This window comes from Aspergillus sclerotioniger (genome assembly GCF_003184525.1).
Source record: "Aspergillus sclerotioniger CBS 115572 chromosome Unknown BO94scaffold_8, whole genome shotgun sequence".
NCBI lineage: Eukaryota > Fungi > Ascomycota > Eurotiomycetes > Eurotiales > Aspergillaceae > Aspergillus > Aspergillus sclerotioniger.
The window spans coordinates 285,440-311,922 of record NW_020290998.1 but is presented as its reverse complement, the minus strand read 5'-3'; the positions used below and the strand labels follow the sequence as shown (position 1 = coordinate 311,922).

At 50.5% G+C, this 26,483-nt stretch overlaps 8 protein-coding genes across 8 annotated transcripts; 5 read left to right on the top strand and 3 right to left on the bottom strand.

Annotated features, from left to right (window-relative positions):
• The first annotated feature begins 14 nt into the window (after positions 1–14).
• BO94DRAFT_533221 (uncharacterized protein) lies at positions 15–2,369 on the top strand. Its single transcript, XM_025611291.1, has one exon. The coding sequence runs from the start codon at positions 167–169 to the stop codon at positions 2,195–2,197; it is 2,031 nt and encodes a 676-aa protein (XP_025469493.1). The 5' UTR covers positions 15–166; the 3' UTR covers positions 2,198–2,369.
• A 284-nt stretch (positions 2,370–2,653) lies between these two features.
• On the bottom strand, positions 2,654–4,228 carry BO94DRAFT_554958 (kinase-like protein; the record flags this gene model as incomplete). The annotated part of the gene is made up of 5 exons (XM_025613757.1): positions 2,654–2,841; positions 2,923–3,085; positions 3,145–3,345; positions 3,536–3,851; positions 3,918–4,228. 5 exons carry the CDS (start codon positions 4,226–4,228, stop codon positions 2,654–2,656), a joined length of 1,179 nt encoding a protein of 392 aa, XP_025469492.1.
• Positions 4,229–4,685: 457 nt separating this feature from the next.
• Positions 4,686–8,178, top strand: BO94DRAFT_379075 (tethering complex subunit PEP5). The gene is made up of 9 exons (XM_025607246.1): positions 4,686–4,746; positions 4,807–4,875; positions 4,947–5,243; positions 5,298–5,930; positions 5,983–6,216; positions 6,269–6,604; positions 6,657–7,163; positions 7,217–7,615; positions 7,667–8,178. The coding sequence occupies exons 1-9, from the start codon at positions 4,732–4,734 to the stop codon at positions 8,042–8,044; spliced, it is 2,868 nt and encodes a 955-aa protein (XP_025469491.1). The 5' UTR covers positions 4,686–4,731; the 3' UTR covers positions 8,045–8,178.
• Positions 8,166–10,340, top strand: BO94DRAFT_379082 (uncharacterized protein). Its single transcript, XM_025607247.1, has 3 exons — positions 8,166–8,582; positions 8,640–9,030; positions 9,088–10,340. The coding sequence occupies exons 1-3, from the start codon at positions 8,312–8,314 to the stop codon at positions 10,247–10,249; spliced, it is 1,824 nt and encodes a 607-aa protein (XP_025469490.1). The 5' UTR covers positions 8,166–8,311; the 3' UTR covers positions 10,250–10,340.
• Positions 10,341–10,743: 403 nt separating this feature from the next.
• Positions 10,744–14,331, bottom strand: BO94DRAFT_564506 (glycoside hydrolase/deacetylase; the record flags this gene model as incomplete). Its single annotated transcript, XM_025614427.1, has 5 exons — positions 13,633–14,331; positions 12,899–13,574; positions 11,953–12,324; positions 10,892–11,880; positions 10,744–10,846 (listed from the first exon to the last, which is right to left on the bottom strand). Exons 1-5 carry the CDS (start codon positions 13,860–13,862, stop codon positions 10,744–10,746), a joined length of 2,370 nt encoding a protein of 789 aa, XP_025469489.1. The 5' UTR covers positions 13,863–14,331.
• Positions 14,332–14,728: 397 nt separating this feature from the next.
• BO94DRAFT_622582 (uncharacterized protein) lies at positions 14,729–15,672 on the top strand (the record flags this gene model as incomplete). Its single annotated transcript, XM_025617090.1, has 3 exons — positions 14,729–14,880; positions 14,950–15,211; positions 15,304–15,672. 3 exons carry the CDS (start codon positions 14,729–14,731, stop codon positions 15,481–15,483), a joined length of 594 nt encoding a protein of 197 aa, XP_025469488.1. The 3' UTR covers positions 15,484–15,672.
• Positions 15,673–15,792: 120 nt separating this feature from the next.
• BO94DRAFT_564504 (RGase C) lies at positions 15,793–17,646 on the bottom strand (the record flags this gene model as incomplete). The annotated part of the gene is made up of 4 exons (XM_025614426.1): positions 15,793–16,354; positions 16,413–16,642; positions 16,698–17,003; positions 17,056–17,646. The coding sequence occupies 4 exons, from the start codon at positions 17,644–17,646 to the stop codon at positions 16,108–16,110; spliced, it is 1,374 nt and encodes a 457-aa protein (XP_025469487.1). The 3' UTR covers positions 15,793–16,107.
• A 2,813-nt stretch (positions 17,647–20,459) lies between these two features.
• Positions 20,460–26,129, top strand: BO94DRAFT_512752 (uncharacterized protein; the record flags this gene model as incomplete). Its single annotated transcript, XM_025609820.1, has 2 exons — positions 20,460–24,920; positions 24,980–26,129. The coding sequence occupies exons 1-2, from the start codon at positions 20,545–20,547 to the stop codon at positions 26,127–26,129; spliced, it is 5,526 nt and encodes a 1,841-aa protein (XP_025469486.1). The 5' UTR covers positions 20,460–20,544.
• Between the last annotated feature and the right edge of the window lie 354 nt (positions 26,130–26,483).

Sequence of the window (26,483 nt, the reverse complement as noted above, 5' to 3'; positions counted from 1 at the left end):
CAAGATCGATCCATGCATGATGATGATGCCCGTCACCCACCTGCTCCAGGAGCTATGAGGATCAATCCCCCGCATTCTTTGTTGCTCCTCTTCAGATGCAGTCGGTGCCGGACTGCTGCAGTATCGGAATCTTTATCCCTGTTATTGACCGCCCCCTTTCACCCTGATGCCACCCCGTCATCCAGTTTCCCCGCTCTCGTTGGAAACAATCTCGCCTTCCCCGCCCAATCTAGACACCGATTCCCTTGTCGCTTCCGATGATGACTTAGACGACAATGACCGTGCTGCTCGAGATCAGCGGATAGAAAAGCTCGCTCAGGCTTATCTCCATGGCACCCCGCTTTTCATCCTTTCCGCCTCGCTTCGCGGACCCTTGGACAACAGTTGGGCCAACCCTTGGAGGAAAGACAGGCAAAGGGTCGCCGGCTCAGGACGGAAAGGAGGCGGAGAATCAGCTCAGTTGGAGCGGCCTGTGATCCCAGGGACTATCCCGCGCAAACGACCCCTATACCGTGACCCATCAGACATCTCTCGCACAAAGTCTGCCGTTCCTTCTTCTAATCCACCATACCCTTCAGCGGAACAAAAACCCCATGAAAATGCTGCTCGTGGGCCATTGTTGAAACGACCGCGAGATAGTCGCGGCGAAACGCCAAGTTTTAGCGGCACGACAAAGAGGACTATACAATATAAGAAGGCAATTGGAGCCAGCGGGCAACTGGATACTCTGACCCCACTCCAACATACCGATCAAAGCTGGTTAAGGAAGGATCGCGCAGGGATCGATTTTCGAAAGGTTGATCCACCTACGTCTCCTACAGCTACAATATTGTCTCGGCATCGGGACGAACGGCATTATACAATACAAGTTCCAGGGACCGACTATCGAGTAACAACGAGAACTCTACTCAGAACGCGCACGAACTCACGAGATGACACTACTTTTGACAGCCATGTTCCGGACAGTGTTAAATCCCAACTCACCAGCAGGAATCTTAGAGCCCAACCCGTTATACGAGGGTCCGTGTCAGATTCGGAGCACCAGCAGAACTCACTTTGTGTGGATACTTCAACTTCTCATCTACCAAAGTTTGAATATCGTCGTGGGAAACGCTCCGCTCAAACGGAAAACGATGCTACGTCGCCGGATAGCGAATATACGGAAAACGATCAGGTTCCAGACAAGGCAATCAGCGCTAAAGACGGCCAGACATCGAGCCAGCACGTGCCAATACCCCCAAGCACGACTTCGATGCAGGCCATTGAAGCCGAGATGTCTAGGACCGAATCGAACTTGCACAGTCTTCATGTGAACGTGTCCAAAAATTCTGATCGCACGGATCACCAGGCTAGCTCACAATCGCGGAAGTTAAGATCAACTAACAATGCTGCAGGCGCAAATGTCAGTGATAGGTTACCTTCAGCCCAACAGGTTTCGGTGAATCCTGCCATGGCAGAGCATGTCACCTCGCTGCACACAATTTCTGCGCTCAAACCTAACTCAGAATGCGATAATGACACAATCCCGGATCTACATTTCAACACACAGGCGGCCTTGTTGCATGCACAAAAGTCTTTCCAGAATGATCTGAAGAGCCAGGAGCACAATCAAGGAGAAGCATTCAATCAGCCTTCGTCACCTGCCAACTACATTACGCCATTCCATCGGATGAACATTTCTGACCGAATTGGTAGATATTCCCGGGCAAAGCCTCCAGGAACTGCACGATTGCCAATGAGTACTCAATGCATCATTGATGCCGTGACACCTTTCACATTCAGTACGGAGAAGGCCAGACCTCAATTCATATCTCCACAGGAACCAATGTCAAGCAGGATGGAGCCAGGGTCTGTTGGTACTGATACAGCCTCGTCTTCGTCCTCGGAGCATGATGAAGATGGCGATCCTACCATTTTACCACTCGATCCCCCTGCTCAAGAGGACATCCCAGGCGACTCTCAGGGCAGCCCTTTGCCAATTATCCTATCTGGTACCAATCCGACTACCTTTGAAGACGGGCAAGGTCTCGCCCCTGGTGCAGACAGTTTTAATCTTAACCAAGCCATTGCCGACGCTGGGAGCTGGCTTCAGCAGAGCTTCGAGATCAACAATGAAATCCAGCAGTGCAGGAGTGCAAAATCTAGGCCATCATCCTCTGCGGGCCTTGGTCGCTCTGCAGTGCACCTGGATACTTGAAACCATCTGCATGTACGACAGGCGTACTTGGCGCTCGTGCAATCTTCTTCGTTTCCTTATGCTCTATTGTTCTTGGGTCTATATTTCGAGGCAACTTGCATCATATATGGGGCATAGCGACATGATATCCTTGTTTATATATATTATAAAAACTTTTCAGCATTAATGGCAGATGATTTTGAATAGTACGGGATAGTAACAGCAATGATACCTATTTGCCATGAGCATTCACCATAGAAGACATTCTAGAAAAAAATAGGTTAGAACATGTTCGCTCTCTAAAAGCGTCTGAAATATAGTAGTGTCCTATGAGGTCTAGTATCGCTGGTACCGCCATCTAGCCATTCCCACATGTTCCCATGAATAACCAATAGAGGTCTATCAAACAGAGTACAGGAAGAGGTAAGCCAAAAGCCCCTTGACGGACGAAAACACACGTCAAGGTCATGTCTGGTTTTATTTGAAGAGACCACGCATCAGCCAAGGGTCAAATAGAAGCTCCTTTGCAGTGGCTCTCTCTTCCGGTAGCCAACGCAGCATTCGTCTAAGGAAGCGTAAGAAATCCTCTTTCTCGCTATTTTCCAGTCTTTCTTCCCGGGACCCGAGGTCGTACTTTGGGATCGGAACTAGGCCTTTCCATTGACCTGGTTTCGATGTTAAAGACCTGTAGGTGTGGCGGATACCCTCATATGGGTTGTTCAGAGGGAGAAGAGGGGTATACTGACCACTAGCATCCCAGAATTGTGTGCTCCTCTCACTTCGAGCCAGGAATTGGGAAGGAGGGCTTCCCAATACGGCTTGGATCTCGGCGAGATGGTGTCCATCGTCTAATCTACCTTCGGGGTTCCGGGCTTGGAAGAGATGTCCTTGTTCAAATAAGCTCCAGATCTTTGGTTGCTGTTAGCGTCATGGTAGTACTGGTAGGTTTATTTGAATGGGTTGCCCACCACCATTCCGACATTCCAGATATCAACTTTATAGTCCCAGCTCATGTTCAAGATGACTTCCGGTGCCCGATAAACGTCTGGCATTATATCTCCCTGTTGATTGTCTGTGCCGAGTCGAGCCTCGCCTAGGTCACAGAGAACAGGTGTCCCGTATGAAATAGGGAATGGTCGTGAGAGATACACTGTACGATTCTCGAGAGTCTTTCGTGGCACGGGCGCTTCGAATTATGCTTCTTCGAACTTTGATAGAATCGTATTGTCTTTAATACCCAGAAGGATATTGTTCGGTTGTATGTCTATTGCAACAGTTAGTATTTCCTAGCCTTGTACCCTATTGTAATATCAGGATGGCTTTGGAGAAATGATTGAAATACTGGCCTGTGTGTATGACTCGGGCCTCGGTATGTAGAAAAGCTAGAGCGGCGAGAATATTTCGCATCGTTGTTCTTACCATGGCGCTACTCATGACTTTATCAGGGAGTAGCGGCAAGAGCTGGTCGAGACTTATCCCAAGAGGTGGATGCACAAGACAAGTATGAGTTCTATGTCCGTCTGGATTCGGGGCCTGGAATATGTCGATCAACCCTCGGAGGCATGACTGGCCTGCGTGGTTAGATTGGATGGCTTTCAGATGTTTGTAGATTGCGATTTCTTGCGTAGGTGATGTTGAGGTTATGTAGACCTTCAATGCTATATAACAATGGTCCCTGTTCTGTGAGATTGAGCCTATAAAACATTGAATCATTTGGCCCTATAGTAAATCACGACATAACCATACTGTCGCTGTTGATCCATAACCCGGTTTGCCAACCACTTGATATCGGCGATTGAAACCTTCGCCGATGTGGACTGGATAAAATCTTTCGGGTTTGTATGTAGGGATGGCCTCCTCTTCAACTTGTAAGGAAGAATCGATGTTTTCCCATCCTGCGCTAGGAAAGATACGCGGTCGTTCCGGGGCCCGAATATCAGCTAGACACCGCTTGTTTGGAATTGAGGTCTTTGTGTTGGATGAGAAGTGTGGGATACGATAAAGTGTATGGCATTGTTTGTATAAACGGGAGAATTGTCGAGTTGACACCATCATGCGTTGCTATAATGATGTGGACCTTGCATTCAAGTAGTTTAGGTGAGGACTAAGGACTCGACTCGAACTAACTGACCTCTTTTTGGCTGTCGCATTCAGTGTAGTGATGTTAGAAACACTGCATGGAGTGGATTAGTTGGTGAGAACTAGTATTGCCAGCATTCAACTAGCATACTAGATATATATCAGTTGGTTGTGTAAGCGGGATAGACCTAGTTCCTGTATTCTCAAAGGCCACACAGGCACCAAAGCTTCGTAGTAGGCGGATTGAAGCATGAACTAACGGGATAGGATTGATTGAGATGTTTCTATGGATTGTGAATGGAAATGATAGACAAATGGTTGGCAGGCCCCCGATGACGTGGGTGGTTTAGGCGGAGCTACGGCGCTAGTGCGGCGGAGCTCATCCACCTGGACCTGCCGAACGGTCACTCCAGCTCGGATCCCATCCCACCCTATCTATCTTCCTCGTCGTCGGTCCATGGGTGGGCCACTTCCAGATGGCGTTGACATCAGTGAGAACAGATCTCATCTCCGCATTGGAGATCGAACTGAACTAATTCAAAGTGATCTAGTGGAAAGCATTCAACTTCTTCGACGTCTCCCCGGTGAAACTCCCGGAGGAGAGCTCCTCGATCTTCAATGTACGCCCCTTGATCTCTCTTGCCCCCCCCGGAACCCGTTGCGCCCAAATCTAACACCAAATGGGTCACAGTCTGACATCCTTTCCCTCTCGACCGGCTCTGCAAACCTCTTTCTCGGATCCAGCGATGGCTTTGTCCATATCATCTCGACGAACTTCAAGCTTGTCCGGTCGTTCAAGGCATCGGAGACGGGCTCCATTGCACACATCAGGCAAATAGGAGGGACATCTCTACTGGTAACAATAGCGGAAGACCTTCCCAATGAGCCGGTCGTGAAGGTCTGGGCTCTCGACAAGCCCGAGAAGAAGACCGGAGCCCCTCGATGCCTGTCAACAACGTCAGTCCAGAATGCAAGACGGATGTTTCCCGTATGGATAATTGCTCCGAATGTTTGTTATGAATGCTGAATATCTATGGGGCAGGTATCGGCTTTCGCTGTCCTTGACGATCTGTCGCAGGTGGCAGTTGGATTTGCGAATGGGTCCGTTACGATAATTCGCGGTGACTTGATCCATGACCGCGGTGCGCGACAGCGCATCGTATTCGAATCAGAGGAACCGATAACGGGGCTTGGCGTGCAGAGTGGACCAGTATCGACATTATATATTTCCACGACAAGTCGCATCCTGGCCCTGATCATCTCCGGTAGAGGACAGGGCCAGCCGGCCCGCGTGCTGGACGATATGGGCTGTGCTGTCGGTTGCCTGAGCTTGGATAAAGACACAGGTGATGTTCTTGTTGCCCGGGAGGATGCGATATATACATACGGACCACACGGCCGTGGTCCCAGCTATGCCTTCGAGAGCCGTAAAGACTTGATCAATACGTTTAAGGACTATGTTTCTCTGGTTTGTCCGCCTAGAGATACGGCTTCGAAGCCAGACACTTTGCGAAATATCGGTGTCAATCAAGCCGACGATATTTTCAAGACGACCACATTCACCCTGCTTGATACCGATCTGAAGTTCATCGCGCACTCCGAGTCTCTCGTGTCTTCCGTGAAGAATATCTTCATCGAATGGGGGGATCTGTTTCTCCTCACTACAGATGGAAAGGTATGCTCCTATCAATCTGAACATGAGCCGTAACTCATATTCTTGTTACTAGCTGTACCGATATCGCGAGAAAAGCCTCCAGCAGAAGCTTGAAATCCTCTACCAGCGCAACCTCTACATATTAGCGATCAACTTGGCACAGAAAACGGGCGTCGACACTCTTCAGCAAAACGCAATCTACCGTAAATATGGTGACTTCCTCTACCAAAGAGGAGACTATGATACAGCTATGCAACAGTACCTTAGAGCGATCGATAACACAGAGCCTTCCCAAGTGATTCGAAAGGTTCAACCGCCCGCTGGCCCAGTATGATGATTTGACGCTAACCTTTGCACAGTACCTCGATACACAGCGTATACACAACCTAATCGAGTACCTGGAAGAACTCCATGATCATGACCGAGCTACAGTTGACCATACCACTCTGCTCCTAAATTGCTATGCAAAGCTGAAAGACACCGGCAAGCTTGATGCCTTTATCAAAGCACCTGGTGAGCTCAAGTTTGACCTGGAAACTGCAATCGCTATGTGTAGACAAGGTGGCTACTATGAGCAAGCTGCGTACCTGGCTACAAAATACGGCGAAAACGACATAGTGGTTGATATCCTGATCGAGGACTCTAAGAAATATGCAGAGGCCGTCGAGTACATCTGGAGGTTAGACCCGGAGTTGGTTCGTGCTTACCCTCCATTATGGTCCTAACATTGAGTGCTGACAACTGTAGGCCTACCATAACCTGATGAAGTATGCCCGAGTTTTGCTATCGAACTGCCCCGAGAAAACAACCGAGCTTTTCATCAAGTACTACAAGGGCCAATATACTCCCAGGACCGAGGTGGAAGTGCCTCCGGCGGAACCACAAGCACAAACAAGCAGTACTTTACAAAGCTTAGCTGCTTTCCTTCCTCTGCCTCTGATGAACGCTAGCGCGGGGCCGAAGCCAGAGGAAGTCGAAACAGTGCCTCCAGAAGAAGATAATACCGCGGAGCCCTCAACAGATTATCAAGTCCCAAAACCAAGGACTGCATTTTCGGTTTTTGTGGGCCATCCGGATGAGTTTATCTCATTTCTAGAGGCGCTTATTCAACAGGAGAACCTGAAAGAAGATGAGAAGGTAGATCTCTATACGACGCTTTTCGAGATGTACCTCGACACTGCCAGTCGAAAGAAAGATGTTACGGAGAAAGTGGAGTGGGAAGAAAAGGCCGAGAAGCTCATTGAGGGCAAGGATGTAAGACTACTACTAATGCCTGCTTTCACTCACCCGTGCTGATCTCTTCTTAGATACCGATCTCCACCTCTAGTGTCCTTCTACTTTCTGATCTGTCTGGCTTCCGCGAGGGCTCTACACTGGTGCGGGAGCAAGAAGGCCTCCTGTCCGACATCTTTAGGTCGTTCACTTCTGCCAAGGATACTCAGGGTGCCATCAAGGCATTGAAAAGATACGGGCCAGAGAAACCTCAACTCTATGTGGATGCGCTCACGTATTTTGCCTCGAGCCCTCGAATCTTGGAGGAAGCTGGAGATGAGCTAGATGCTGTTCTCAAGAAAATCGATGAGGGAGGCCTCATGACACCGCTTCAAGTTATCCAAACCCTGAGCAACAACGCTGTTGTCACAATGGGTCGCGTGAAGAAGTACCTCAGCGAGAACATTGAGCGGGAACGCAAGGAGATCTCTACGGTTGGTCACTTTCCACACTCGTTGACACATTGGATCTAATGATGAACCTAGAATCGCCGCTTGATATCCAGTTATAGTACGGAGACCGAAAACAAAAGGAAGGAGCTTGAACAATTGGGTAGCAAACCAGTCGTCTTCCAGGCCCGTCGATGCATGTCCTGTGGCGGCGCTCTAGACCTTCCTACAGTGCACTTCCTTTGCAAGCATTCTTTCCATCAAAGGTGTTTGAACAGAGTGGATGAAGATGCTGAATGCCCTGTCTGCGCGCCGCAGAACTCGACGATCAAGGCCATCCGGAAGAGACAGGTTGAATCGGCAGATCAACACGATCTTTTCAAGGGTGAGCTGCAACGTTCCAAGGACCGATTCGCAGTGGTCAGCGAGTTTTTCGGCCGAGGTGTGATGCGACCGCAGAGTACCATGGAATAATGGGGCATGTAACGAACTCGGAGATACCTTTATGTAGATACATCATTCTGTTCGCGTTTTGTCGCTTCTGACCGCCCATTTGTTGACATTCCCCGCAAGGGAAATGATGCCTCAGGCATCAGTACTTATCAGCACGTGCTTTCGCGTCGCTCCGCTCCCCAGATTTCCGGGACGCGGTCATCAAAATCATTGTTACCAGATCGAATGATACCAAATCGCATGATTATTTGACCTCTTTTTGTCCAGACATATTACGTCTCCCTATAAATGTCCTCCAAGCGTGTGATTCAGGACTCCGACGATGAAGACGACCCTTTGGCGGGGCCTCCATCCCCAAGGCCCAATGCCGATAACACACACGTTGACGTGCAGAAGGATGCACACTACCAAGCCCAGCAGACAGGTCATGACTCGCACATGAGCATTAATTTCGACCAATTCCTACAATCCCAGGAATCAGCACATCGGGGTATATCCTCCTCCCAGCAGCGCAGAGAAGAGCGATGGATACCGGGCGATGTGGGAGGCGGGTCGATTGGTGAGAATTGCGTGGAGTTCTTCTAGTTTAAACACTAACAAGCGTAATTGTCCCCAGGCACGATGATGACGGAAATTGGTCTTGCGCAGCAACGACTGTTTGATGATGAAGAAGCGCATCACGTAGGACACACTGGGCATCAGGACGCTGTTGCGATGGAAGCGGCGCAGACAGATTCGGCACCTCTTCATGAGCAGATTGCTTCGGAATTCCCCGCTCCTAACGATATAGCCTTAATCAACCAAGGCAATCTTGATAACATTTCAGAGCAGCCTCCACTATATGCAGACCCGCAGCTCAATATACCCGACCAACGACTACAATATGAGACCGGACAGGACCTTCCGCCCGCAGACACCACGAACCTATATACCCGTGAACCAACCGAGCAGAACAATCAACATACAAGCTCCAACTACTCAGTCTCAACAGGAGCATCATACAACATGTTCGAGTCATCCCTTCGCCCATCTGGGAGTTTCTATCCTGACAATGATTTCGCTAGCTATCCAACCGGCATCGTCCAGACCGAGATCGCATACAAATCCCCTCAACGACATAACTCCGTTCAGCCAACCCCCTTCTCCCCACACGATACGGAGCCCTTCTCTTCAGTCGTATCGCCAAAAGTCAGCAGATCAAAGAGCGACAATTCAGCGCAGCAATCCCATCGAAGCGTCGACGAGCTCGCCGGTCCAGTAACCATTGAGATCCCAGTCGTCGAGAAGAAACAACGAGGCCGCAAGAAGAAGCAAAGCCTTCCTGATAACGACGATGACGATGAATTGGCCCACCACCCTAGTGCTGCAATAAATCAAGATGCGACGGCCACCACTACCACCAACAATACCAATAAACCCGAAAAGCGCAAGCCAGGAAGACCACCGAAGAACGCGAAACCACCACGCGATGAACAAGATCAGACTGATTCAGCACCAAACAACACGACCACAATCCCTGTGCCTCCGGAAACAACCTCAACCGACCCCTTCGCTACTACAGAACACGACCAAACTCCTATCCTCATCGACTCACCCCTACAAGACACAAGCCAACCATCTAAAAACCCACCAAAAGAGCCCAAAAAGAAGAAGCTCAAACGCGGCAAAACCACATCCTTAACCCTAACAAAAACATACGAGTCCGATGTCGAAGACGACGTCATCTGGATAGATGAGCGACCACTCAACCCAACAACTCACGACAACCAACCCGATGACAACAACAACAACAGCAACGCCGACCCACCTGTCCAGGAAGAAACACCCCCGGCCCCAGCGGCAGCAGCGCCCAAAAAGCGCGGCCGTAAGAGAAAGATCACAGTTGAAGAACACCCCATCGATCCACTACCACCTACCGAGCCTCCACTGGAACCACAACCTCAATCCGACAAAGAGAATGCCCTCCCAGCAGAACCCGCCCCCAATCCACAAGCACATCCAGAGGCAGAACCAGAACCTGAGCTGGAACCGCATGAACACCAACAACATGAAGAAGAAGAACAAACCCCAGATACTCACCAGGAAACAACCCCAACTACACCCTTAAAACCTACCAAAGGGCCAACGAAGCACAGCCCGATATCATCGACGAGCAAAGTGCCCTACAGAGTTGGTCTGAGTCGCAGGGCGAGGATCGCGCCGTTGCTGAAGATAGTTAAACGGTGACCTTCGGCACTATTCGTAGTGATGGGATGCGTCTGTACTCGGTCTTCTGTACCGATGAAGCATTTTTTATATTGTACGGTCAACTACGAAACTGCACTGTACCAGTGGGGTATTCTTGTTGTACTGATAGCTTTACATGCTGCTTCTATATACCTTATGTCATACTAGATCGGTATCGTCACTAGGATGTTACGGGACCTATCGAGCATCGGCATTGTATTGGAGAAGATCTACAAGTGTCAACATCAGATATTGATGCGGTTCCACAGCCAAGACTGATTTCACGAAGCAACCGAGTCGTGCCCAAAGCATTCATCATATTGGTAAGACTAAACTCTAGTAAAAGTACAAGACCACCACTTTTCTGGAAAGCATCCATAGCGTTATGAAGTCCACCTTGGCTCCTCATGACGCAATGCATGCACACCCCAACATTATACAACCAAGCGATCGTATATAAAAGTGCCGACCGGGCCGTAGCCTCTATAATTGGCTTATTCCATCAACACCATAAGGGTCAACAATATCACAACCGCCACGGATGGGCTCAGCTGCAGCAGGGACCCTGCATCCGATTTGGAGGGCTTTTTGGCCGAACTAAAGTAACCAGTAGAGGCGGCGGTGGCATTGTCACCACAATACCCAGAATCGGGCTGACACCCTTCACCGCAAAATGAAGACATGCTTCCACAGAAACCAGTGCTACTGCAGCAAGGACCAAACCGCGATCCAAGACACGAGGTGTTCTCGCCACACATGCCGTCAACTGACACGGGTTTGGTATCCGAGTTCTTGGTCTTGTTGGATTTCCGTATATTGCGGTCGTCAAAATTGTCATCCTTGCGGTACCAGAGCTCTGGGGGGTCACCGAGGCACTCGCCAACTGTCACCGCGCGGTAACCCTCCGCAATAAGCTTTTTCAACATGTACTCGGTGAGGTTGTGCACTGTTTGTTCATGGACGTCGTGAGCGATAACGAGCCAGGGCCTATCAAACTCTATCCGAGAGTCCAAGTTCCGATCGAAAATGTCCTTGGATCGTTGGATCGCCTCCGGACTATCATGGCTGTAGTCTTCAGTGTCGATGTCATACAGAATGACATGATACCCGAGCGAGCCAAGATCATTCAGACAGCCGGATTCCGCCGTGCAGCTGGAATATGGGGGGCGCATGTAAGTGGGGATTGTCCCCAAAATATTACGAAGCGCGACTTCGTTCCAAAGCAGCTGAACCCGGCGCTGCGATTGCGTAACCTTGCTGAGGTCTTGATGCGACCAGGTATGGCTTGCAACTTGATGTCCACTGCGGTGCATACGTTGAATCAGTGACGCCCAAGGCATCCCAGGGCTGTCAATCTCGCCCTTCGCGTTGTTGTTTCCCGTAACAAAAAACGTCACTTTAGCCTCATATTTGTCGAGAAGGTCAAGAAGGTCCTGCGTGTATTCCTTGGGACCATCGTCAAAAGTCAGAGCAATGGTTCCCGGAACAGTACAAGACCGAATGAAGCGTGGACCATAGGGGACGTTGCCATTCAGAGGCCGGGGAATCTTGTCAGTAGGCGGACCTCCTGGGGTTATATGAGCGTCGCAATGACCATAATCGATCTGGCAGTCGGGAGAGCTGCAGTGGTTCTTCGAGTCTCCGCAATAACCTGTAGCAACTTAGCATATTTGATTTTAACCAAGGAGAATAACGGAGAACACACCAGCAGTTGAGCAGCATTTACCCGGTGCGCATTTGCCAACGTCAGGGCCACATCGATTGCTAGCACCACGCCCCACAAGGTCCTGAGCAGAAGAATTTCCATGACTAAGAGGTAGAAGGCGTGTCCCTTGATGGTCAGGCTGTAGGTTGATGATATTGCGCGCAGTCGAGCACGCTACAAGACCTAGGCCAGAAGCAACCAAGCGAAGCATGTGCATGGTGAGAAGGTATGGGGTGGTAAAATGTAGTCCCGAATAAGATGCAGGGTAATGGAGACAGTAAATATTCTGGTACGGGTGATGAGATGTGTAGTGGGAGAAGAGAAGAGAAAAGATAGACAAGAAGGTCGGAGGGAGGAGTGATTCGGCTGCCTGGCCTCAATTTGTGCAAGTGGAAGCAGCGACTGTCAGTGCAACGTCAAGGTCACTGAAATAGCCCTGGCTGGTAGGAAACCGCCAGTGGCAGCTTGACACACGACGACGGAAGGAGCGCGCCCACGATCGGCAGCCGAAGAGATATTGCAATGACATCCAGGCGGATTGTGAACATCTCAAATTCCCATAAGAACACAGACCTATCCGTGTAGCCCTACCTTTGGCTGGCTTGAAGCCGACCAAGAAACGCAACTCATTTACTACTCGCAAGGCCTGCTATGTAACCCTATAGAACTCCGTTTGTGGTAACGAGGGGAGGCATCATTGCATTTTCTCGTTAGGGGTATTATCATGGCACCCAGACGACTGAAGGCTCATCAAGTCTATAAGGCGAGATCCTATATTACATGGAAAGCCGCCATCCTGAGGAATAAGTTGAAAGAGACTAGCAAGATGATGTCCCTCACGCAATCGAGCGTACGGAAAACGACGCTGGGACCTGGACTGACTACTGCACAGGTCAGAGCGTGAGCAAATGGAGAAGAGTTTCGGATACGGGTCAAGGACTCACTTGTGGTAGGTTATCCTCGCCCACAGCAGAAAAGATAAATGGGGCTAGGGTAGGCAGATGAGGACCAAACTTAGCCGGGGCGCTTTTAGCTATACCACCAACAGCCGCAATCAGGTGACGCCGATGAACAGTGCTAAGCTGTGTGGAGTTGAATCTTTGCACGAGCCCCCCTACAAAAGCGCTAAGCTGAGCGTCCGAGAAATGGAAGACGAGGGCTGAAATAGCCGCCAGAGCCCTCTTTGTAACCACGGTACCAGCCGTGTCGTTATCGATGATGGACATGACGGAATTTTGCAAGGCGCTCAATTCGGGTTCTTTCAGCAAAGGACCAAAACAAGTTACGACTTGAATCAGAACGTCGATCGCGTCACTACTGAAACCCTTTAATGGATCCTTTTCCAGCATTCCCTTGACGATGGAGCCTCTCCGACTTGTAGGAGATGGGGTTGGGCCAGTCAAACGAGGGATGAGCCCCCGAGATACAGCCGAGTAAGCCATGGTCGCCTCCTGACTGGGGGGCTGCCCAGCCTGAGGGCGAGGTAGAGCTGTAACGATGTATCTCAAAGCGGTGTTCGGGACGGAGGTATCAATGGTCTGGGAGGCTGTTAGGTTCGTGAGCTTTTCAAGCAGCAACGCGAGGCTTTCGAAGGGCATTCGGAGGACGAGAGGGCCAAGGCTAGACAGCGCGCACGAGTTAGTGATATTGGATCCATCGAAAGTGAGGTTTAACATACCATTTCAGCGCTTGATTCTGGACATCGCCGTGCTGGTCGTCCAGGGCCTTCAATAAACACTCGGCCAGCGCTGATGAGCCACCTTGGTCGTGGGCCAAAAATGTAGAGCTGGGGCTGTTTAGGATCCCGAGCAGATCATTCAGAGACATATATCTCATGTCCGGATCGGGATCACCCAGCTTAGAGAGCAGACTGTTGAGGCTAAGCTGCACGGAGTGTCGGTCCGCCATGGTGAAGCCCCGCAGTAGATTTGAGCGTTGTGATTAGGATAGTTGAAAGAAGGGTGGCGGGTAGAGACACCTGATTATAGTAGGTAGGGAACTGAGAGTGATTTGAAGTGACTGGGGTTGTAAAAGGACAACCAAACTGGGGATGTAGTTGATTTGGGGGACAACCAGATCAACAAGTGGGATGTATCAGGGATCGCCTTCGTTCAGGTGGTGCTGCCACTGTTATCGGAGCTGATCTCAAAGCCTGAGGCAGAAACAAGCTCCTACGGCGGACCATGCGGCCATTGGTGCATGGTCCATCCTCATCCAATCCCCCAAACTATGCGGCGACCTTGGACTGCCACCAACAAGGTCAATTGAAGATATGAGCTTCAGATGTAGTAGGAGATAACGAATTCCTGATGTTGTCTGAGAGATCAATTTTCATCTGTCTAGAGGATGCTGTCCAAGCTGTCAAGGCGAAATCCAGTGATTTCCCCGCACGGCGCAATTACATCATTCGCGGTAATTACGGGGCTAGTCCTATGAAGTACATGCTCTCTTATAAGGAGCAGCGTCAGTTGCCAGGTAACTCTCGAGTAAGTGACTGGTAAATGACTGGGCAGCAGGGAACGTGAGCCACCCCGGCAGCAGCCGCTCCGGTCAGAATGCATCGGATTGCAACGTAAGGACTGCCGGTCCTGCCTTCAATTAGGTCATACCATCCCCGTCCAGCCTCCTCTTCTTCATACTTCCTTCCCTCCTTCTCTTTCTTCTCCTCATCGTCCTATTTTGCTCGTCTCTTTGACTGCATCCCGTCTCTCTCTTCTTGCTTCTGAGACCCATACTGTATCTCAGCTTCTCATCTAGCTACCACCTGCTTCACAATGGTTCTCGCACGTCCTCATGTGCTCCGCGCATCTGCTAGGGCCGTCGGTGCCGGCATCGGCGTCGCAGCTCGACGACCTCCCACCCAGCAATTCGCACGCAGGACCTATGCTCAGTCGCATGACGCTCCTAAGTCCTCCGACATGCCATGGTAGTTACCTTCTCCCCGGAATTGAGTCGCACTCGTTCAACGCGTGAGACTAAGACCGTTTTCCAATAGGCTCATCGCATCTGTTGGTCTGGGTCTCCCAACAGCATACTACCTGCTTCAGGGCGGGGTGAAGAAGAAACCCCAGCACGGCCACGAGGAAGCTCACGGACCTGGACACGTGGAGAAGGAAGAGAAGAAGGAGGCCGAGTCTCCAGCGGGCGAAGCTACTCCTCAGCCCGATCGCGACTCGGAGCAGAAGGTAGATTCTTCGTCCTCGTCCTCCGGTACTACTCCATCAACAGATGGAAAGGCGCCTTCGGAGGCAGACCAGGTAAGAGCTATCTCCAGGAGCGGCTGTTCTCGATCTATTGAAAATTGCAGCACTTTTCAAGCAACACCTAACTGACTACTCACGTTCCTTAGCCCGCCAGCCGGAAGGAACCAGGTTCTTCGGCCACCATCTCTTCTAAGCAGGAGGGCCTGTCTAACACAGATACTGATAACCCGTTCGTGAACGAGCCTGGCAAGAGCCAAAAGGGAGAAGGAGAGACCGAAACCGCCAAGGTGAAGGGTACTGTTTCTCCCGACCGTCCCCAGGCGTGATTGAGATGTCTCAGGGTTTGATGTTGAAAACTGTCCCATAGCTCCGGCGATGAATATTGTACTTTATCCTCCATGTGGCATGGAATGATCGAGAATTAGATCGCCAAGAAGTGTTAATGTAACATTCCTACATACTGATCGCATGTGCGTGCGTAGTTGTTGATAAGAGATTCCAGCTTCACCTTTGGCAAATAGAATCTGATCTGATTATCAAATGAAAAGTTGAAGAATTGATGCTTGGTCGATAAAACAAATTGTGGGCCGAAGATAACTCATATTAGTGATTATTGTGGAAGTATATATGCTTTTCTCTATATTTGCGAGAACACTGTTCTTTCAGTGATCAAGCTATATGGATGATAAAGTGGGCACTTTGCTCCAGAGACACAGGGCCAAAGAATGGGATAGTCGCATAGTCACACGCCATGGCAGGACTATCTGGTTAGAGTCACCTCTTTCGTCTTTTTAATGCGCTTTATTCTTGAGATGATATGCCAGATGACTGTGATGCTTGTGATCCGACAATTTGGGGTGTATGCTAACCTCTGGCGGATCATAATTTGGACCACAGGAGTCATTTGTCGGATCCTCGGGTGTGAATATACCGGTTTGTTCTGCTTGAGCTTAGCTAGTCGTGGTTATGGGGATCAGATTCGAGGAAGAAGCCTGCTGGCTCGATGCCGCAACGGCGCTTGTCCTGTATGAAGCCGAGCTGGCGGTCATGAGACCACCAGGCCCGGTCAGATGTAAGAGGGAAGAATATGGGGTCTGGCCGGGGTAGAAACTGGTCGGCACTGGAAGAATGGTGTAGGATGAGATTGCGAGTAATTCCGTGCTGAATTCATTGGCCATCCGGGAGGTGATATATGTGCTGGGTTTGAGTCAGTATGTCACTGTATGTAGGAAGGCAGAAGAAGAGAAGATCATACGCGACACTGGTCACCGTTTGTACGACGGTATAGCCGGCTGATGTAGTAGCAGTAGCAGTGCCATTCAGACAAGCTCCTTCCCCGAAAGCATTCTGGCATTCATATGTGGCATAGTCACCCTCGGAAAACATATAGACGTCCTCGAGAGTGATGTTTGTGCAAGGCACCTCCGAAGTGCATAGAAAGCGAATGGAGGGCCGTGAGTCATTGGAATTGTATCCAACCCAGTTCTATTGTTTTAGAAGTTAGCAATAGGTCTGATCATATTAGGGGCAATTGCAGTACCTTGAATGTGAGGTTGGTAATCTCAACTCCATCTCCCTCCCTTTTGGTACCCCAAGCGCTATCAATAGAAAAAGGGTAAGAGCCCCCATTGACAGTCACGGTATCCCAGACGACATTCTTGACCGTCCCATTGCCGCCATGGTACTTTATAAAGCACGGGTCCGCGTTGTTGGCGTAGATATGACGATAGTATATGTCGGAGATGTTGGTGTTGGTAGACAGAGATCCGATCGACATGCCTCCGCTGGCCTTACAGAAGATATCCTCAATCACCATGTTGGAGGATGGGTTCTTCACAGTCACACACTCATCACCATTTGTGGCTTCGATATCGTGGATATATATGCTGTCCCCAGACATCAATGGCATCAGTCCCTCCCAGCACGGTAGGCCCGCGCATGACAATATTGTAGATTTCGCCATTGCTGACCGTATCGAGTGTAAGGTAGTAGGAAGGAGAATCGACGAGGGCGAAGCCATGAACAGAGAAGTTACTCATGTCCTGAAAGCGCATTAGACGAGGGCCGTACTCATCATTGACAAGGTACTCGTGTCCATTTCCTTGGATGGTCCCCTTGGAGTTGCCTGAAAAGAACTCGAAGTCGATGCAGTTGCGGAAGGACAACATTGTCGCCCCATCACTCCCCGTGCGGTTGATGACACCGTCCAGCTGCACAGCTGATGATACGCCGTCCTTGAGCTCATTGAAGGTTGCCATCGAGTAGTTGCCCGGTGGGATATACACAAGCCCGCCCTTGGCGCAGTCATCCCACGCACTGAGCAGGGCCGATCCAATATCGGTCTCATTGTTAGGATAGCCGCCGTAGTCAATGATGTTGCAGACTTTGGTAGCCGTTTTGGAAGCATAAGAAGTCAGGGGACCGACCGGTCCCGACAGCTGAGCCGCGGCCGGTCGAAGAAGGAGAAGGAGAAGCAGAGACTGCCACATGGCTTAGTGGGTTGTTCTTTGTATTTCGCATGCTAGACCGCACGGTATAAATACGCCCCCCATTGCATCCCCCGCTCAACTGTCAGATTCATCCCCTAATATCCAGTGCTCGATTAAATTCATCTGTCACATCCATGCATTCCTGGAGCAGATATAACATCTACCGAAAGGGATTGGCTCTAGTGATCGACAGACATCTATGACATCTATAGGATCAACCGTTGTTTCAGAGCGAGATGAAGTGGCTCTTACAGGGACCCGCACCGGCATTCGCTTAGCAGGAGGTGGGGAATAACGCTCCAAACGCGTGTCCCCGTCTACATACGGGGTGCTAACATACTATTTATACACGTCTTTTATCGAACTAGATAGCAGTGGTTGCTGTCGTGTATGCAAAAGGCTCATGCTCCAAATTGGCTCGGAGGATCGAGAGGGCGCACGGTTGCAGCGTTCAAAAACTCAAGCTGGGAGAAATAGCTAGGAGACATGGAACGTGATATTTTCTACTAGTATTATGCATTGGATTTTATAGATGGGCTGGCTGACTGCATGTCATTTCTGCACGGGAATCATTTAAGGGGTTGTCTATACACGATTGCCATTATAGATAACAGAGGATACCTGGATAATGGGTTCAGACCAACATGACGAGCAGAGGGCACAAATTGGCAAGCAGTAATAGGTGAAAGTTGCGGGGCCGTTCACCTTCAAGATGGGGTACTATGAAGGCTTAACCCTTGACTGTGGAGACTAATCGCTGGGACTGTGATCTAGTACTAGTAGACAGTAGGAGGTCCTGCGGTCGCCCAGCTACAACCCAAATCATTGAGAAGCGTTTGAAGAAGCATCTGATAACGCATTTCTGCATACATCAGAGAGTATGTCGTGCCCCATGTAATCTTTTAGCTAATGGGAACCGTAACACTGCCTCAGTTAGCAATGCTTCTATATATTTATTAGAAGAAAAGAAGGATGGCCCAGGCATGTAGATGCAGCCCGGCAGTCAAGCAGGTAAAGAAATACAGAAGCTGAGGTATCAATCCTGTGATTCGAAAGCCCTGATTGGTCAGATTCTCTCCTGAATTCAATATCGTGATAATAGTATATTAATAGTTATCAATATTTGTAGTTCGGATTATCTGTGTCTTTCATACTCCAGTGGCCGTTCGTTTCTTTGTGAGCCTTTGGGGAACTGTATGATAGGATTACCTCTGTCTACTGATGCCTATGTCAGTCACCTACTTGCACCTGCAAGGTTTGTAAGCTGTGTTGCAGAAGTGGTTGAAATGCTGGCTGGTCCTGGAGGCTAAGCCCAGAGTCTATGTATCAATCTTTGATTTCCTGCTGTTAATTCAGAACAACTTGATTATAGAATATCTGCCACAGCTTTCTTGTAGCATATCAGATATCTGGGAGTAAAACTGCGGATTGCGAAGAAAATGCGTCCTCTGCACCTAGCCGTACTCGAGCCACCCCTGTGTGCTCGGAATACTCTTTAAGGGGGTCCCTTTCCTGATTTGATGATGCACTTTAGACACAAAAAGTCTGTGCCTGTGTCTCGAACATTTGCCAGGTTCGTAGCTCTCATCAGCTACTGATATATAGTACTAACATTAGCCCGTATTGATGGATTCCAACCACGACAACTGCATGGCCTAGGAATGATATATGCTTGGAGATACATTTGATTGGCTCAAGTGAGGTGCACTCAGTTCCACGGAAGTCCTGTGCTTCATTATTCTGTGGGTTGCTCTGAAGTTATTGGTCCCTTGGTATTCGGTATACTGCAATGATAACGGGAAAGGCCGACATCCACTTGATTGAACACCAAAATATCGGTTTTCCATTTTGATCATCAACCGTCGCATTGGACACGAGCGGCGGTTTTCAATCTTATTCGACCGAAACACCAAGCTCGTGCCTTGCAGGTCTGCTGCAGAAATGCGAGTAGCAGGACCATGACTGATAGACTCCTTGCGTCGCGGCAATATAAGTGATTCAAGGATCGACACTGACAGGCCATTGGGTACTTTCGTTCAGTGCCCAAGACCAAATAGGATGGAGCCTGTCCACATTGCCTGTCACCATGGTTCTTGTAAGTACTGCAATTGGCTGGAGAGGATCCAGTGCCAACTCAGAGGCAATCGTGCTGGGCGCGCTGTACTGCTGCGAGATAACCCATGCAGCTTACGGTCCGTAATTTGCGGGTCTTGTTGGGAGAATCGAGACAAATTCTTTTGTTTTTTCTAGTTTCCATTTTTTTTCCCCCTCCCGAAGCAAGGCTTTTGGGATGCATCACATTTCGTTTCAGGGGGGGGCGGAAAAAAGAAAAAGAGGAGGCACGATCTTGGTGGACACGGCGACACGGGGGGAACCCCCGACACCCATCCGCGCCAGGGAACCGTGGGGAACGACGAGCAGGAATTGACTAGTAAGAGTCTAGGAGAATAAATGGGATTCTGATTATTATGCTGGCACGCGCACTTGGCCAGAAGTAACCAGGATTTATGGAGGGTTGCCCCGAGCACCCGCCAACTTATCGATCCCGTCACGGTGCCGCCAAACTCCACTCTACGAATAACAATTTATCGTTGTAGATTTCCATGTTGCAACTTCTCTTTCTTTCCCCTCCCCCCCAACCTTGTCAGCAGCCTCGCCGGTGCCAGCCATTCCTTGCGTGGTCGCCCATCGCCCATCGCCCATCGCCCATCGCGCCTCGAACGCTCCTCAATACACCCCCCACCCACCCAGATGCCATTGCCATTCCAGGGTCTTCCAGCTCCATGGTTTGCCCGCATCTGTTAATTTCCGCTGTGCTTGCATTAACCTGGCGTCCTGTGAATCGCGACGCGCGCCGAGCTGGGCTTCAGCCGCTGTGATCGCAACGCACCCCCGAAAATGACCGACAATCCACCATGGCTGGACAACCTCTCAGACGACTGGGTACCTGTGCCTGTGCCTGGGACCCCAACCAGCCCTGTGCCCTCTCGATCCGTCACTCATTCCCGCCAGTCCAGCTTACAGCTACAGGACTCTCCTAGTCGCATTCCAGTTCCCGCGCGTCGTTCCGTCGGTCCATCGCCGTCGCCTGCCGATAATAAAAAGAAAGTTTCCCGGCCTTGTCATTTCGTCAAAAGGGAGCCGCCTAAGCCGAAAACCCCTCGTCTCCCCAAAACCCCGTCCAAGCTGAGAACCCCCGTTCCGGACAAGTCGAAGAAGAGCCCACGACCGGACCCGCCATCTCGGCGTAAACAACAGCGCGCGATGGATACGAGATCACCTTTGCGGTCGGTGTCGAATGCTTCCGGTCAGTCTGTACAACAAAGCACCGTTCAAGTGAGACCGAAAAAGGCCAAAGGTACCGAGGGAACACCCGAATGGCGAAGGAGACTGGTTCAAGGAGATATACCCTCGGGCGAGCAGCGCGATCTTTTCGCCCCCATTGGACTCGAGAGCGTATTCAAACCGCCTACCCCAGGAACCGAGAAAACCCAAGACGAGGCCATCTCCAGGCTAAAACAATCGGATAGCATCTGGAACTTCACCACATCCCCCAAATTACGCGACGATGTTTACTCAAAGGACTCACCGGGTGACGGTCGACATGGTGTCGGCGAAGGTGCTGGCTATTCCTCTCCCAAAAGTCCGCGATCGCCGGCCAAATCGCCACGACTTGGCCAAGTGGAACCTAAGACGGGCCAAGGGAGTCTACAAGGATCACACAACGGAATGCTGGAAGTAAAGAAGGAACCTATAGAGCCAGCGCTGAATCAGGCCGACGGCCACGATGATTCCTGGAACGGCACGCAGTTGAGAACCGCGAGTGGCCTGGAGGACCTGCGAAATGAAGATATAACCCCCATTACCTTCTCGCAGCCGAACACAATGGATGGCAACGCTGCTTCGGAAGTGATTAGGTCGGCGTTGAAAAGGGTGACAAACAAACTCGAGAGACTACAATTGCCACCATACGAACGGCCTGACTCAAGATTAAGCGATAGCCTTTTGTTAAATCAACCGTCGGAGCTCCCCGCGGAGCCGCTACCGGAGGACGATTTACTTGATGTCACGAGCCATTCCTTGCCCAAAGATCTTTCCATGGGAACGCTGGATTTCCGTGGACGAGGAGCCTTTGCGAACTTGCGACGTGACGACTACCTGAACGATGGCTCTTTTCAGAAGCTACACCTTTCGCCGCCACCCTTTCCCTCCGAACGATTGTCGCCGTTCCTTCCTGCCAACCAGAGAATCCGGAGCTCACCACCTTTCTACCAGAAGGCCAACCCAGTGACCGAGCCTCCGACGCTCCCTAGACCATCATCGGCTCATGTTGGAGCGCGACGCGGGGCCGATAAAGTCGAAGTCATGCCATCTTCCGGGAGTCCCCTGAAACTGTTCGGCAATCATGACACCTTCACAAACAACAGGCTCATGCGACGGATGAGCCAATTCGAAGAGACCTTCGGCGGCTTTTCTGAGGATGACGAACCTGTGTCCCCGTCGGAGGAGGCCCGGCGTAAGGGCGAGTCGAGGAGTTTCATGAGCGCAAAACAAGACACGCTAGGGGAGCCCACGAGAAGGCACGATCGGCCGCGGTCTCGGAACACGGCGAACCCTCGTATCAATCGATTCGGTGACGGGGAGTTGGACCATTTCGACTTCTCCGATACAAGCCCTTATGAACCGAAGCTTCTCAACAATGAAGCTCTAGATCCCCATCAACGCTCTCCTTCGCAGCGACTTTCTGTCGAACGGCGGTATCTCCGGCGTCGCTCGTATAGAAATCAAAGTTATAGTACGGAACCAAACAGATCTACGAAGAACTCCAACTCCGCGGGGATACTAGACACGGCCTCAAGCACCAATGTCACCGGGAATCGGGGGCTGAGAGGCGTAGAAGAATTCTTCCAGTCGGAATCAGGATCTAGGCCGAACTCCCCGGCCAAAGATCCCAACCCGAAAAGGCGCAGAACAATCCTCAAGTCACACAGTCTGATGCAGGAAGATGTTGGTTCGGGGAAAATCCCTAGCCAGGCCCCTGATAACCTGTCGTTATTGCAAAGGAGTTTGATGCAACACGGTGTGGCCTATGAAGGCAACGATCCTTTGCTGCGTTCGCAATCCACGCACCGACCGAACACTCCAACGCCAAGCCAGATACGGTCGCTCTCGAGAAAGAGGCCATCGTCAAGCCGAAATTACTCGCGTGCTGGGTATGACGACCATGGCGATCAGAACTCCCCGCCGGAGAACGCGATCCCCGTCGTCAGAGTTAATGGTGTTAATACGGAAACCCGCAAAGGGTCAATCACGACTCAGGATTTCCTTAACGAGGCCACCAAAATCATGGATATTATCCGGTCAAAGGGCAGGTCTGCGGGCGGTCTCTCTAGTGTAGAGGAATCAGATGCGGAAAACCAGGACGAGAGTGGAAGCTACGAAGATGAATCCACACGCGAAGAGTTCTCGCGTCCCCCGAGCCGGGAGGGGGTGGATATCCGGAAATTAAGGGAGCCCACGGAGCCAAACCCTCGCATACTAAGTCACTTAAAGAAATTTCAGGAGGATGATGACCAAGAATTTGATGTGAACGCATCTGTTATGTCTTTGAACCTCGACCAAGATGAAAGCCGCTCCGAAGATAACCATTCAATCTGGGACGGAGATGTATTGAACGAGATGGACGATGGGGCCGACGCAAACGCTCAGAGCGTTGACTCTGTGCAGCATATGCGTAAAATGTCTGGCCCGTCAGATGATGGTGAAGAAGACGACCTTCCTGATCTTCTTACTATAAACACGCATGTCTCCGCCAAAAGCCTCAGCGCACGTTCCATTCCCACGGGCTCTTCACAAAGCTCTCATGCCAAAGGTGTCCTGTCTTCAGATATTGTGTCTCACCTTATTCCTGAGCAGGTGAATGGTCTGACGTACGATCGTTACCGGAACCAGTGGGTTAAAGAAAAGCCCAGACAATCTCCGGGTAAGCTGAAAGGCGAAGATAGTGAGGACGATCCATTCAAGGATATCCCAGATCTCAGTGTGGATGAACTCCAAGAGATGATGAGGATGCAGAGCTCCCTCTCCCCAGAACGGGTAAAGGGTTCTTCTGTCCGAGGCGAAGACAACGCGCGCCAAAGCTCATCCAGTCCACATAAGTCCTTCAGCCCATCGGAGGAACCCCCGCAGACCAAAGAAGGCGACCCCTCGGTCAATTTCAGCTCGCTCCAGTCGAAAGCTACACCCTTTACGTCTAGGTTCTCCAACTCGGAAACCAGGGCGACGTCTTGGGAGACCGATGTTCGTAAGACAAGCAAGTCAACTAGCGAGGTCGAGCATGAGATTCAGCTCCATGAGGGTTGTTTGTCAAAACCGTCACGGCGTCATCAGGAACATCGCCAACAAGCTCGAGTCGTGACTATCAGCTTCTCGTCGCCACTTGTCTCACAAATTGCATACGATGAAGATGAAAGCCCCACAAAGCTCCGACACAAGCTCGGGGACCCCCCGCCTAAGCATGATCCTGCTATCGCTGAAGAGGGAGCAAGTGTGAATGAAAGTGGTGGCAACTCCGCTGATGCCCTGAGTCTGGTTCGCAGGGGCTCTGGATCCGTGGCGTCTACGCCGGACAAGAACAATGGCAATAATTCACTGATCTGTCTCCAAAACTTCGGTCTAGACACAACATACAGCTTTCATCTAAGTCCTCTGCCCGATTTCACTGTCCACCAAATTGATCAACCGCTAAATCTGGAAATGAGCTACGTGGCTCAACGTACTCACCCGACTTCGCTGCGCCAGGTTCATGGGACATTTGCCCTGGCCACTGAGGATCTGGTCAAGCATATTACTGAAGCTGAACCGTTTGAGCCTCACTGGGAACATGTGCGGCGGCTAGTCTTGCGGCACAAGGGGCTTATTACGCTCCACAAGCTTTCCGATTTTTGCCCTCGTCTGGAAGATCTGGACGTGACCGGCAACGATATTGGCCAGTTGAGTGGTGTGCCTCCAAGCCTGAGAACGCTTAATATCCAGGACAACTGCCTGTCGAATCTCACAGCATGGGGTCACTTGAGCAACTTGCAGTACCTGGACGTGTCGGGTAACGAACTCGAAAGTCTGGATGCATTTAGCAGCCTAATACATCTCAGAGAGCTGAAAGCCAACGATAACCACATTAGTAATATCGAGGGCATATTCGACTTGAACGGACTACTGAGCTTGCAGCTGAGGAATAATGGCTTGACCACAGTCGACTTCAGTAGGGCAGACTTGTGAGTAGTATCGCATCTCAATTCGCCTACGTCATCACTAACCATCGCCATCTGGATAGGACTCGCCTACATGATCTGGACCTAAGCCATAACCAGCTTAATTCGATAACCAGCTTTGGCTCTCTCCCCTTTCTTTCAGCGCTCAATCTCAGCTATAATCGGCTCACCGAACTCGAAATCACCACGCCCCTACCTAGTTTACAGTCCTTGAAACTCTCAAACAACGTCTTGCGCACGCTCGACATTGGAGCTTTTCCATCCCTAAACCTCCTTTACGTGGACCAGAACTGTTTGAGCAGTGTTTCTGGGCTTGAGCAGTGCCGTTATCTAGAAGTCTTCTCTGCTCGGGAACAAATGAGCGATGATGTTAACCGTGGCTTTTTCGATGTGGATTTGGGCCTAGTGAAAGACCTTCGGAAGGTCTTCCTCTCATGCAACAAACTTTCTCTTCAAAGCCTATCGCCCTCCACCCCCCTTCTGAGCTTGCAACTCCTGGATATCGCGTCCTGCAGTCTGCAGGGGCTTCCTAATGACTTTGCCTCGAGCTTTCCCAATGTGGTGGTCCTCAATCTGAACTTCAACTCCCTGACAGGTGTTAATGAACTGGCGGGCATGAAATGTCTCTCTCGACTGACAGCCGCCGGAAACAATCTTACGAGACTGAGGCGTCTTTGCCAGGTTCTGAGCCATATCGGGAGGACAAGTAAAGGGAAGGCCTGCTCTCTGCAAAAGGTCGACATTCGGAGCAACCCTCTCACGGTCAGGTTCTACCCGCCTGTCATTCGAAATGGTAAAGAGAACGTCAAAAAGCTGAAGATGAAGGAGGAACTAGGCTACCAACACCATGTTGGCCTCGATATCCCCTCTGCGCTGGCCGAGTTTGGGCGCAGTGGGGAAATGACACATCTAGACGCTGTAGGCGAGGACGACATGCCCAGTCCTGCCAAGGAGATTGAAGTGAACGATCCTTACACTCTTCCACTCGCCGATCCTTTGGCTGATCAGAGATACTTAATTCACATGGATGAGTCAACGCGACTCCGCCGGCGTATTTTCGAGCTCATGCTATATGCAGGAACCGGGGGTTCCATTCGCCTCCTGGACGGCTTGGAATTGAGGCCCTCTGTACACGACGGCTCCGACATGGACCGAGCTTGGGCAAAACTTGAGAAACTCGGCGTGCTCAAGAAAAAAGCAATTACCGCATAGCATGCCTTTCATTAGCATTGTATGATTCATGATATCCTGGGGTGCAGCTGCACGGAGTTTTGATATTATAAGGTTGGATTACTGTTTTGCTTTCTGATGTGTGCTTCAGAAGTTAGGTGTTTATTGATTTTTCACATCGGGTGGCCGGCGTTGCAACTGCGTGAACGGACTGCATACCAGGAGTTCGGGAAAATCATAACACTGCTGTGTTCTACTTCGAGCGGACTATTCCCCCATATTCAGTACAAATTCTATTGTCTTAATGCATCGATTCTCTTTCTCTGTTTAATTTTTCTGTTACCCCTGATGATAACTACACACTTGGGCAAGGACAAAGCGCTACATTTTAAAAAT